Source organism: Danio rerio, chromosome 24 (genome assembly GCF_052040795.2).
Source record: "Danio rerio strain M-AB ecotype USA chromosome 24, GRCz13ab, whole genome shotgun sequence".
Taxonomy (NCBI): Eukaryota; Metazoa; Chordata; class Actinopteri; order Cypriniformes; family Danionidae; genus Danio; species Danio rerio.
This window is the reverse complement of record NC_141044.1, coordinates 12,119,627-12,132,523: the sequence shown is the minus strand read 5'-3', so window position 1 is coordinate 12,132,523 and position 12,897 is coordinate 12,119,627. Positions and strand designations below refer to the sequence as shown.

General features: G+C 33.8%; 1 protein-coding gene across 1 annotated transcript in view; it reads left to right on the top strand.

Annotated features, from left to right (window-relative positions):
* The window catches only part of acad11 (acyl-CoA dehydrogenase family, member 11), a 108,288-nt gene that overhangs the window by 2,003 nt on the left and 93,388 nt on the right, over positions 1-12,897 (top strand). Inside the window, 3 exon segments of the mRNA NM_200178.1 lie at positions 3,156-3,317; positions 3,458-3,622; positions 5,791-5,932. Of these exon segments, the coding sequence (NP_956472.1) occupies positions 3,156-3,317; positions 3,458-3,622; positions 5,791-5,932 (469 nt within the window).

The window sequence follows — 12,897 nt, the reverse complement described above, 5'->3', positions numbered from 1 at the left end:
CTTATAGTTTTATTTATTTATTTATTTATTTATTTATTTATTTATTTATTTATTTATTTATTTATTTATTCATTTATTCATTTATTTATTTATTTATTTTTTAAATAAACATGTATTCCAACTTTGGTTCTTTCAACACATAAAAAAAAAGTTGGAACAGTAAAGCATTTACCACTTTGTAGTGTTACCATTCTTTTTCACAACACTTAAAAGACATTTCGGGACTGAAGACACTATTTTGTCCCATTCTTCCAGCAAACAAGTCTTAAAGTTGGCAACAGTACAGGGTCTCCGTTGCTGTATTTTGCACTTCAAAATGTGCCACAGATTTTCTATTGGAGACAGGTTGGGACTGCAGGCAGGCCAGTCAAGTACCTGTATCCTCTTCAGCAGAAGTATAAACCTTCTACTTTAAGGATGCAGTAACAACTCATCCAAGAGGTCACAAAAGACCTCACGGCAACATCCAAAGAATGCAGGCATCGCTTACCTCAGTTAAGGTGAGTCTTCATGACTCTAACATAAGAAAGAGAATTCGGTAAAAATGGCTTGCATGGCACCATTCCAAGACAAAAACAAACACTGCTGAGCAAAAATGGCATAAAGGGTCATCTCAGTTTTGCAAGAAAACATCTTGATGATCCCAAGACTTTTGGGAAAATATTATGTCACAATTTTTGGAACTTTGGAACCTTTCAAACATTTTGTAAGTTGTGTGTCCTACTATGTGTGGCGTAAAAGTAACACAGCACCTCAGAAAAAGAACATCATACCAACAGTAAAATGTGAGGGTGGTATTGTGATCATGTTTTGCTGCATCAGGACCAAAAGTATCCTGAAGAAGAATGTCTGGCCATCTGTTAGTGACCTCAGTCTTTACCAACTTGGATTCTGCAGCAGGACAATGATCCAAAGCCCTCCAGGAAGTCCAATTTTGTATGGCTGAAGAAATACAAAATGAAGAGTTTGGAGTGGCCTGGTGAAAGTCCTGACCTGTATCCAATTGAGATGAATTACAATTCTGCCAAAATGAGTTTGCCTAAATTCTTTCACAGCGCTTTAACAGACTCATTACAAGATTACTATAGTTTATGAAAACGAATGAAAAATAAAAACTAGAATTCCAAAACATTTTCGTTATCTGAAATAAAAATAAAAACGAGAGTTTAAAAAAAAATAACTAGAGCTAACTAAAAGTATGTTGTGTACATACAAAACTAACTGAAGCTAACTAAAATTATAGCAAAAACAGAATTCGTTTTCGTCTTTGTAAATATATTCAATATACTGTAAGCCTTTTAGAAGTAAATCCATTTACTTTGCAATCTTGTTGCCATTGGCCAGATCAAGCTGGTTCTCCTTTAGTCATCCTCGCTGTTGCTCCTACGACAAAAACAATGGCTGGACATGACAGCAGCATGGTGATAACATTAAATACAACCCTAGCAGACACTTAAATATATTAATTTATACAACAGTTCTGTCTGGTTCTCAAATCTAATTGGCTAAAGCCGTGCGATATTCTGCAATATCAGAACTCTTACAGCCTCTTTACCCTTTGTGTAATACTCCGCACACACACAGCCAGCAAAAAGCAGACATTACAGATCTAAAGTTTAAAAGATGCTTTTAACTGTTTTAACAGCTGTTTAACTGTCAGCTTATGATTTCAATCCAATGCGGAAGAAAGTAGTTCCTCATACAAAAGGGTTTTTGAGACTCTCCATGTTTGATTTTGTTTTTATATATACATTTATGTCGTCAAACTGTTGTATAAACGCAATATCACACTCGTAGCAGTGCGATATGGTTGTATATCGGCACTGGTGGGGGCACATCGCACGCCTCCCACCAGTGCCGATATACAGCCATATCGCACTGCTACTTGTCTGATATTGCTCATTTAACACACTTGTGCCCAATAATGGGTTTTATTTCTGTATTAGTGATCGCAAACAAATTATTTTTTTAACCAGATTTTCTAAGTGAACTTGTTGAAGTACTGTAATTCACCAAATTAAACTGAATCATTTGAAACAATTTGCGTCCCCAGTAACGTTAAGCTTTGCACACATATTTTACTTAAGGCAGTCATCTTGTGGGCTGTTGTATTTGAATTTGAGATGGGGTAGATGTTAATTGTGGATGGTAACGTTAGTGTTCTTGTGTCTTTTTGTTTCTTTGGTTGAGTTTTTATTGTACAATATTTATGCTGATGATTTTGAATCCTGCATCTAAATAATGTCCTAATTTACAAAAAACAAAAACAAAAAAATAAATTAAAACCAAAACTGATACTGAAACTAATAAAATATAAACTAAAACAATTTTTAAATATTTTAAAATCTGCCTCTAAAAACTAATTCAAACTAACTGAATTTGAAAATAAAAATTTAAAACAAAATAAAAACTAAAACTAATGTAAAATCCGAAACTATTATAACCTAAATTCCAAGTGTTTGAAAAATAACTTTTTCACACCACTGTACATAAAAACAAGGAGAATACATTAAATTTAACAATTATTCACAATAGTATACTATAAAAACTGACATGGAATTTAAAAAAATAACATCTAGTTTAATATGTTGGACTTCAACATTCAGTCTTTTATACATACTGCTTTAATTCAGGATTATGAAGTTTATGGCAGGCACATGCAGTTTGTTAAACATGTTGGATTTTTCGTAAAAAAAATGTTCTTCGTACTAGACATTAGAAATATAACATGTAAACAACACAATAGCAAAGCTTTTTAGAAATATGTTATTATTATTATTATTATTATTGTTATTATTATTATTATATAGCAAACATCAGGACTTAGAATATTCATCTTTAGCGATAACTAATCAACTTGGGGTGGGGAGGGAGGTTACATGGAGAAGACGGGTGACTTTTCTTGTTAATTTGTTCTTTTCATTGATTTTTTTTATTGAATAAAAATGCAATCAGTTTTTCAAGCATATAATTAAAAATTGTCATTAATTATAGCGCTTAATAATAATATTGTTAATTCTATTAATTGTTGAAGCTACTACCTGTCTTCCTTTCATAAGTAAATAATAATTTCTAAAAAAATGTTACTACATTGTACATCACAACACAGAACAATGACAAAGTTTAATGCAACCTCTGGTATACATGTACATCAGGGACGGATTTTCAGGGACCTGAGTCTCCCAGAGGTCAGTGTGGCAGAGCGCACAGCTCTATATGTGGCTGCAGTGGAGACGCTAGCCAAGCTTCACTCTCTTGATGTTAAAGCACTTGGCCTCCTGGGGTACGGGAAGGGAGCAGGTTATTGTAAGAGACAGGTGAGACAACAGCATCATTAGTCATGCACTTTTGTGATTAAAATCATATTGATAAAATCTTACTATAGTGTCATTTTACAATCTATGTTCATATGTAGACCCACTGAGAAATTCTTTGAACTCGAATGTTTTGTTTTCAGGTGTCCACATGGACAAAGCAGTATAAAGCCTCTGCCCACAAAGAAATTCCAGCCATGGGTAAACTCTCTGATTGGCTGAGCAACAACTTGCCAGTCAGTGATTATGAAGTGTCTCTTGTTCATGGTGATTTCCGCATTGACAACCTGATATTTCACCCTACAGAGGTAATTACTTCATGCCTTCTTTAAAATCACTATTTCGCTTACCATCCTCTTAAGATAATTAATGTTGTGCATGATGTAAAACTTTGCATGCAATATTTTCTAGAAAATGATCATTTAGAGCTAAAACAATGATAATTGGACAAACAAGTCAGTTTATTGATAAAGCACATTTAAAAACTTAGTATGTACAAATGTGCTGTACAAGACTAATAATAAGAACTTAAAAAAAATAAAAGAAACTACGCATAACCATTAAAAGGCTAACAAATACAACAAATTAACTAAACGCCTGAAAAAGCACTTGGCAGTTAATTAGGTTTTAACCATGATTCAAAAACCATAATGGAAGGTGCTTATGAGACAAGGCAAGTTTTTTTTTTATGTAGCACATTTCATACACGATGGTAATTCAAAGTGCTTTACATAAACAAAAATAAAAGTTGCATGAGTGCAGCAAGTATAAGAAATAAACATAATAAAGAGTAAAATGATTAATAATAGATTATAAATGGGTTTAAAAGGAATAAAAAAAAAAATAGAAAAGAAAGACTCAAGTAGTGTGATCTCTCGGATGTAGCATGCAGTGCTTATTCAGTAAAGGCACAGCTAAACATGTGTTTTAAGTATTACACTTTTCAAAACCCAACCTAAATCTGAAACAAGTATATATACAGTGCTCAGCATAATTGAATACACTTCATTTTGAAAATTAATATTTTTATTCATTTCTCTGTGAATATAGGCAATAGATTTTGGTGAATTTAAACAAAACAAATTTATTAAAAAAAATGAATTTATTAAAACTATATTTTAGTCAATAAACATATTCAGAAATTGAAAGATAGTACAATTAAATTCAAGCAAAATATCGTAAAAAATTTACAGCCTACAAAACTTCAACAAAGTAAAATGTTTTTCTGCTTCTCTTGATTTTCCTTCTTTTTAAATTTGTGTTTAATATTTTTTCTATAACATAAATTTAGGTGTACAAGGTTTTGGACCGTTATCATAAGTTATTTTGTTAGATTAGCTCCAAATATGACTTCAGTACTGACTAATCTAATGTATATGCATTGTATAGCTTCCCATTTAAAATATGAATTTAAAAGATAGATTTGTGAGGGGTGTACTTGTGTATACTAAGCACAATATATGCATATAAAATACTACTACTAATAATAACAATAAACAAATGCAAATTTACAACAGAGACAAAGTATTAAGATTATTTAATTCTGACTCGCACTTTTAGTTTTATTTAAAGTTAACAGTAAAAGTGTTTAATTCAATAGGCTAACTGACTTGTGATTGTATATGATTAAAATCAGCTATTACTGAGGGAAATTGGGCATTACTTCACTAGTTTACATCCGCTCAGGAGCTCCACCAGATGGCACCATTCACTAGTGCAGTGCATAGACTGGATGGTGCAGTGCATGCAGTGCTGTTAGCATTAATCCACATGTAATAATAGAAGTCTATTTGAAAATGAAGGATTTGGCTTTTTTTTATACATTTGTTCTACTTTTTTTCCAACGTGTCTTATAAATAATAAGTCAGTCTATATAGCAAATAATGCAATTGTTATTGTGAGTCATACTGACAAAAATCTTTACTTCTAAAATGTGTTAAAGTAAACCAAATAGACAATTTTGAATACATATTAAACATATGGTTAATAATAGACTCTATGTGTCGGTACATTTGCCAAAGTCAATTTCTAAAAATAATGACCTAATTAATTACAAGACTTGTAAGAGTAGTACTACAAATTAGCACACCATCCCTTCACCAGTCACACAAAAGTTTACTTTCCAATTATTAAACTTGAGCAATACAACGAGTTCTGTAATGAGGCAAAAATGAAAGAGCTGCTAAACATGGAGACATTTTAATTATCCACAGTTACAAACTGTCATATCTCATATCTGTACAGTTTTTGATATACAAAATTAGCTTATTCTATTAAGCTTTGTTTTTTTCTATAAAGATTCACTATGGAAAAAATGCTTAATATGCTATTTAGCAGGATTGAATCCATGATCTGCCCCCCTGCTATTTAGAAGGATTGAATCCATATTCGCTCTTTCTCTGTATTTCTTTATGTATACAAAATTAATATGTTTACATCTTGTGAAAATATAAAAAGGTTTATCTCAATTTTTCAGGCTCGTGTGCTAGCTTTGCTGGACTGGGAACTGTCCACTACTGGACATCCAATCGCAGACTTGGCTTATTTCCTCATGCCACACTACTGGCCCAGCCACCACAAAGTCATCAGCACAATGAGTGGAGTCACAGGAGTGGACGGTGGGGGTCTTATATTTACTTGTTTTGTTACATTTTGGATAGTTAATAGAATAGTCTGGCCAAATTTAAACTTCAGCATTTACTCACCCTAAATTTAAAAATATATTTTTTAAACCCAAAAGAGATTTTTAATAAATTGTGAGTTGTTTCTGTCTCTCTTTTAAAAGTTCAGATGACCTGGTATAAATGCTAAACCAAAGTCACTGATATCCATGCAGCTTGCACAGGCAAAGTTTCTTTATTTCACTAATGCTTTCACATAGTGTGAACTCTGCATCAGATAAAGAAATTGGAATGATTATTGATTATATTTATTATATTATAGATTATATATTGATTATATTTAATTAAAACACACCGCTGTAAAATGGCAAGTTTCTTTGATGTAAAACAAAAATAGACCAAGACAAGTCATGTCAGATTTTATCACCTTTAATATAAACTATACCCCCATACAATGGTTATAAATATAATGGAAAAAAAACATAAACATTTGTGAGCAAATCTGCTTTTAAAAACGTTTTAAGTAAACTCATTCATTCATTTATTTAATTTTTGACTCATATTTGTTAATCTCTCGTTACCATGACAATACTGTGCAGCAGTGCGTAAAACAGATGATTTGTTGAGTGTACTAAAAGAATATGCTCTACACTGTGTTTTCATTCTGAACGAGAGAGGGAGCTCCCTTTCATGAATAAACTAAATTTTTAACTGAAATGAATTTCCTCAGATATTAATGTCTTAAATCATTTTTCACTGGTTTAAATTTATATGATCATGGTATTAAAGGTGCAGTAGGTGATCTGCCAAAATGCTAACCAATTAACATAATATCTTTGAAACGCAGTCCCACCCCTGCTGTCCAAAGCCACGCCTGCTGAAATCATGAAAGTGCACCTTAAAGATAAATGTAGACATTCCACTAGTTGATGTCATAAGCCAGTTAGAAAACTTTGAAAAGAAAAGTGCTTTATTAACACTACAATTTCCGACAAAATTCTCATCACCTATTGTCATTGTTCAAAAATTAACCATTGTGATGTGAAAACTAACTTCCCCTCAGTTAAGCAGGCTAGGATTAGTGCTATTTACGTATTGTTATTTACTTGTTGTTAAACTATATAAAAATCAACATTATCGATGCTACAAAAGGTACCTTATGAAATTGAAAATAGATTTTTCTATTTTTCTTCCATGCATATCTACATAAGCTTTTAAAACATAATATTGCCTGTCTAAAAGAAATACTTCAGCCATGGTGCCATCCTTCCTCCAGCAAAAGTTACTCCAATATTTATTAAGGATTGAAAAAAGTTTTGATTCAGCATTTGTTTCTACCATGCACTCTTTCTCTCTCGTGTACATGTGAATGGCAGATCTGTGTGAACGGGTGTGCATATGTACATTTGTTGACAAACAGTTTTGGGCTACTTATCAGATTTATGGGAATTGTCGGTCTGATAAAAATAAATATATATACTAAATATAAATACATTTAGATCATTTACTTCAGTCATTACAATTGGAACGTGAAGAGACTTCGCGGCTGAACTATCATAGGATGATGCATCGTTTGGGAAAAGAACTATGTAGTGACGAGTGTTACCCAAAACCCCTAGTTTCTCTGTCGCAGATTCATCGCATAAACCACGTTAGTTATAACGTAAAATGCCCATAATGATGCTCTAAACTGGGTGGAGTAACTACTTCTTTAGAGAAAACCCCATAATTTCTTTGTGCAAATTATATTGTTTTACACGCACATACATTTAAAATAAAATACAATATTAGATAATAATATCGGTTAGATAATAATATCGGTAAAAACATGCACTCGCTTTCCATAACTAAAATATGTATAAACGACACATATAGAGCCTATGTTTGCTTTACTAATACTATTGAGAAGTTGAACATTATAAATTCTATTCTAAAACATATCACTTACAAAAGCTAACACGTATTCTAATATCATATATAAATCGTATAAATAAATAATGAGGCTATTTGTTATAAAATGAAATGTAATATTTATTATTTATTAGAAATGGAAAAAAATCCCACTTCAATAATAATAATAATGATGATGATGCAAATAATAATAATATTAATAATAATAATAATAATAATAATAATTATTATTATTATTATTATTATTATTATTATTATTATTATTATTATTATTATTATTATTATCAAGTAGGATATTGTTTACTTATTTTAAATTTTTTTGAATAGTCTACTTTTACAATTTGACACATGTAAACCACTGCAAGTTCTAACCAGCAGGCCCTTTCATATACAGTACAGATATTTAATAAATAACCCACTATAATTTAAAATAATTAACGAATGCTTTTTGTTTTCACAAGCTTTGGAGACATAACATTAATTCTGTTTTTAAATAATAAGTCACCTATAGCTTTCACCATGAGGCTGTGTTCAAAATGACATCAAAGTTTTCAAAGTACACTGTGAAGGGAGCACAATTGTAAACATGAAGATTGCTAAAACTGAACTGTAAAAATACTTTAAAAGCAAGAGAGATGACTTTAAAGGTTTTTATTTTTATTTTTAATCATTCCAACTTTTAATGTTAGAATGTTCTAAATGAATAGGGCATAGGGGGATAAGTGGGAATAGAACACAGCCAGGAATTATGTTTCTAACTACAGCTCCAGAGCTGTAGTTGCGAGTCGTCAAGTTTTTGACGCAGTAATGCGAATGTTCGTTGGAGCATCGGAATTTAGAAACGGCAAATCAACAAACTGTGCTTGTAAAGACAGAACTTGTGACCTTAGTTGGCTAACGATGGTTTTGCGAAACGCACCCTTGCACAACAAAAAATGTCTCAAGACAATCACCTACTACACCTTTAATTTTATATGAGCATTTGTTTCCTCGTGTTTTGTTTTAAAGTAAAGCAAATGTGTACTTTTTTTGTGCTACAAGTAGCTGCAGCTACAGTTAGCTACAGTTACAGCTTGCTCTAACCCTAATCTAACTTGCGCAAGATTTACATGGGCTGTCTGTGTGTGCTGTGATCGTCATGATAACAGCCAATTACAATATAGCACAACACAAAAAACTGCTTCATTCATGATGACATTCAGAAATTATTTCTTATGTGTGTAAAGATGCAATGATATTGCAGTGATGTAATGTGCTCGTATCATGGAGTCACTATGAAAATGTAAGATATTGAAAGTGCCTTGAATGTGTCTGCACTTTTGTACATGCAGTTTCGCTTTTGAATTTATTTATGAGGATAAACTGAACCATGGGATTAAGTGGACATATCCCAAAATAACACATTATCATTTGTCAGTCATGTGTCATTACTCTCCTTATTGAATCAATGCTATACAGTTGAGCACCATGTGACAGCAGTAAAGCACAGCATAGCAATTTTAGTTTAGTTTATTGATTATGGTAATTCAATGTGCTTTACATAAATAGAAATAAAAGACACAAGTACTGTATCAGCACATGAATATAAAGAATAAAAAAACAATTAAAATGTGTTAAACAGGTTTTAAAAGAATGAAAAAGAAAAGAAAGACATAATAATGCGATTTGTCAGACGTAGCACAGTGCTCATTCAGTAAAGGCACAGGTAAACAGATGTGTTTTAAGTCTTGATTTGAATCTGCCTAATGTTGGAGCACATCGGATCATTTCCGGAAGCTGATTCCAGCAGTGTGGGGTGTAGTAGCTGAAGGGAGATTTACCCTGATTTGACTGAACCCTTGGCATTTCTAGTTTATTTGATCCTAAAAACCTGAGTGATCTGTTTGTAGTCAGTGAGCATATCTGTAATGTATTGAGGTCCTAAGCCATTTGAGAGGGTGCTCGCTGCAGAGCCATTTGAGCAGAGCTGAGCTCCAGCGAGGGGGAGCATGAGCTTTCGCTCCTCCTCCTGTAAGCTGTTTTAATGCGTACACCAACCCCACCCCTAACCCTACCCCCAGTGACATCACTCGTAGAAGAAGTGCAAAAAGGTGGAGCTCAAGCTCCCCCTCGCTGGAGCTCAGCTCGCCCAAATGGCTCTGCATAGACAAGTAATAATACATTGAAATCTATTCTGAATGTAACTGGGAGCCAGTGTAAAGACCTGAGAAACAAGTGTGATGTGCTCTGATTTATTGGTTCTAGTCAGAATCCCGGTATAGATCGACATTGCAAAGTGGACTTAAAGCCTTTATTATGGGTTTTTGAAAATCACCTTACTTGCATTATGTAACACAGCTCTAAATGAATGAAATCATCCAGTTGAAGTTTAAATCTGAAAGTTCATTAACTACTGATTTTCAAACTCGTCACAGAGTCGTTTAGAGGAATAGTTTTGGTTTCAAATTTTTAGTCGTTTTATATTGACGTCAATATGAAACAATCGCCATATGATACACCAGACCCAGGAAAACTTAAACCTGCCCTTCAATAGCAGAGTGCAGAAGATGGGATTGATCATGAATGAAGATGTCATCTCAAAATATGAGATGGCTAGAGATGTGGCTGTCGGTGTAACAAAGTGGCTGACACAGAGGGATCCATTTGCAGTATTTTTAATAAACACAGTTTAATAAACAATAGCACACAGATGTTGTACGTGCGCAAACTCACATCAAACACAGTAGTATGTAGTCGTCGGGCTGGCGGCAGGTAAACACAGTATGAGTATGCAGGCATGGGTCAGAGGCAGGCAACTAGTATCAGAGTCGGTAAGCAGGCTAGAATTCAAAGGCAGGCAGCTAGGATCAAAGTAGGGATTCAGGCTGGAGTACAAGGCAGGCGGCAGGCAAGACTGGGTCAGAGGACGAAGCAGGATCACAACTAGCAGGCAAGGATGCAGGCAAGGATGCAGGCAAGGATGCAGGCAAGGATGAGAACGCTCAGTAGTGTTAGCCGGGGCAGAACAAGACTTCGCAATGAAGCTGTGTGTGTGTGCTGCTTATAAGCGTGAGCCAGGTGATTAGGAGATGTAGTGCAGGTGTGAGTGCTAATCAGTCAGTGGATGATGTAATGTCAAAAGTCTGGTGATGGTGACCTCTGCTGGCCAGTGAGGGGAATGACTTGGACCGAGTCGGTGACAGTTGGAATACATGGTTAAAGTTCATTTTCACAACAATACCACAGTGTCATTCATTCATTCATTTTCTTTTCGGCCTAGTCCCTTTATTAATCCGAGGTCACCACAGCGGAATGAACCGGCAACTTATCCAGCTCATGTTTTATGCAGCGGATGCCCTTCCAGCTGCAACCCTTCCCTGGGAAACATCCGTACACACTAATTCATACTCATACACTACGGACAATATAGCCTACCCAATTCACCTGTACCGCATGTCTTTGGACTGTGGGGGAAACGGAGCACCCGGAGGAATTGTACACGAACGCAGAGAAAACATGCAAACTCAACACAGAAATGCCAACTGACTCAGCCGAGGCTCGAACCAGCAACCTTCTTTCTGTGAGGCGACAGCACTACCTACTGCGCCAATACCACAGTATAGCCAAGAAAATCAAATGGGAGTCACTGGGATAATTAGGTAAACATAAATGCAAATTAATCACCTTGTATGCATATCAACCTGTTGTTGGAGAACCCAAAACCAAAATATGACCTTTCTATTGCATAATAAGGGCTCTTTAAATTATTTTAAAGCATTTCAAAGATTTAATGGTTTGAATCTGTTCAACAGACTGGTTGACAGACAAGTAATTTACCCCTATAAAATAAATGGTTTGCTAAATAACTGAAAACTACATTCTACTATTGTTTTCAAGAATATAGAATGTCATATGCAAGTTACAAACAATGCACATATAGTTTTTTTTTTCTATGGAAACACTATGTTCCATATTTTAATATTTTGTACATTTAATGTATACAGTATTTTAACTTAAATACAATTAAATGAAACTAAATATATTTTAGTCTAAAATATACTAAATATAGAGTAGATTTTTTTCAATTAAATCTTATGAAATTTAGTTGGTTAAAACTAGACAAACTAAAACGATTAAGAAGATTAAAATATGACTTGTATAGAATTTTTGCCAAATGAATAAGACTAAAACTAAATCAAAATTTGATGTCAAAATAAACACTGCTGGCAGCCCAGGTGTGAGAGACATTAATATTTTGTTTATATGCACTTTCTGTCTATTGGGCAGGGTTCCAAAGGAATGGCTGATTAAGTTACTGCCCACGCATCTGAATTAGTACTGCTATGCTGATGAGAGACCGGGGAGGTTCTAGGGCCAAGCTCACTCCTGTATTTCATTTGCATGCTTTGTCTTCACCTCTATGTGTCACAGCCCCCTAAAATGTCTAAAATATTTTGTCACACTAAACTAACGAGGCTTCTTGGAGACTATAAGCTTCAAACTTTGCTTTAAGATGCGACTAAGAAAATATCAGGAAAAGCCAACTAGACCCATTAAACTTAATTTAGGGTTATTTTAAGGCACTTAAAATGAGGGCAAATGTTTACCCACTGTTATTTACAAAACATTTGAATGTGATTGCTTAATTCTGCACATTATAATCCTCCCATTATAACAGGGTGTGCACACTTATGCAACACTCATGCAAGTGTCATATTTTTCTCCTCCCTAAAAGATTTGAGCTTGTTTTTGTTTGGTTTTTTTTAAACAACTGAATAAAAACCTTTAAATGTGGAAAAAGTTCTGAAATGATTTATATTGATCTCATTTGTTACATTACAGAAACCTGGCATTTTTAACAGGGGTCTGTAGAATTTTTACACACACTGTATGTTGGAGCACTGCCCGTGAGGCTATCGGCACCAACCATGACATGATCCTGAGATCTGTCAGATCTCACAAGACACAACATATCTCCTGATCTTGTCACACCCCTAATATTTATATATTTTTATCACATTCCCAGCACAGCTTTCATTTCAAATTATTCAATTTATATTTATCGCTTAGCT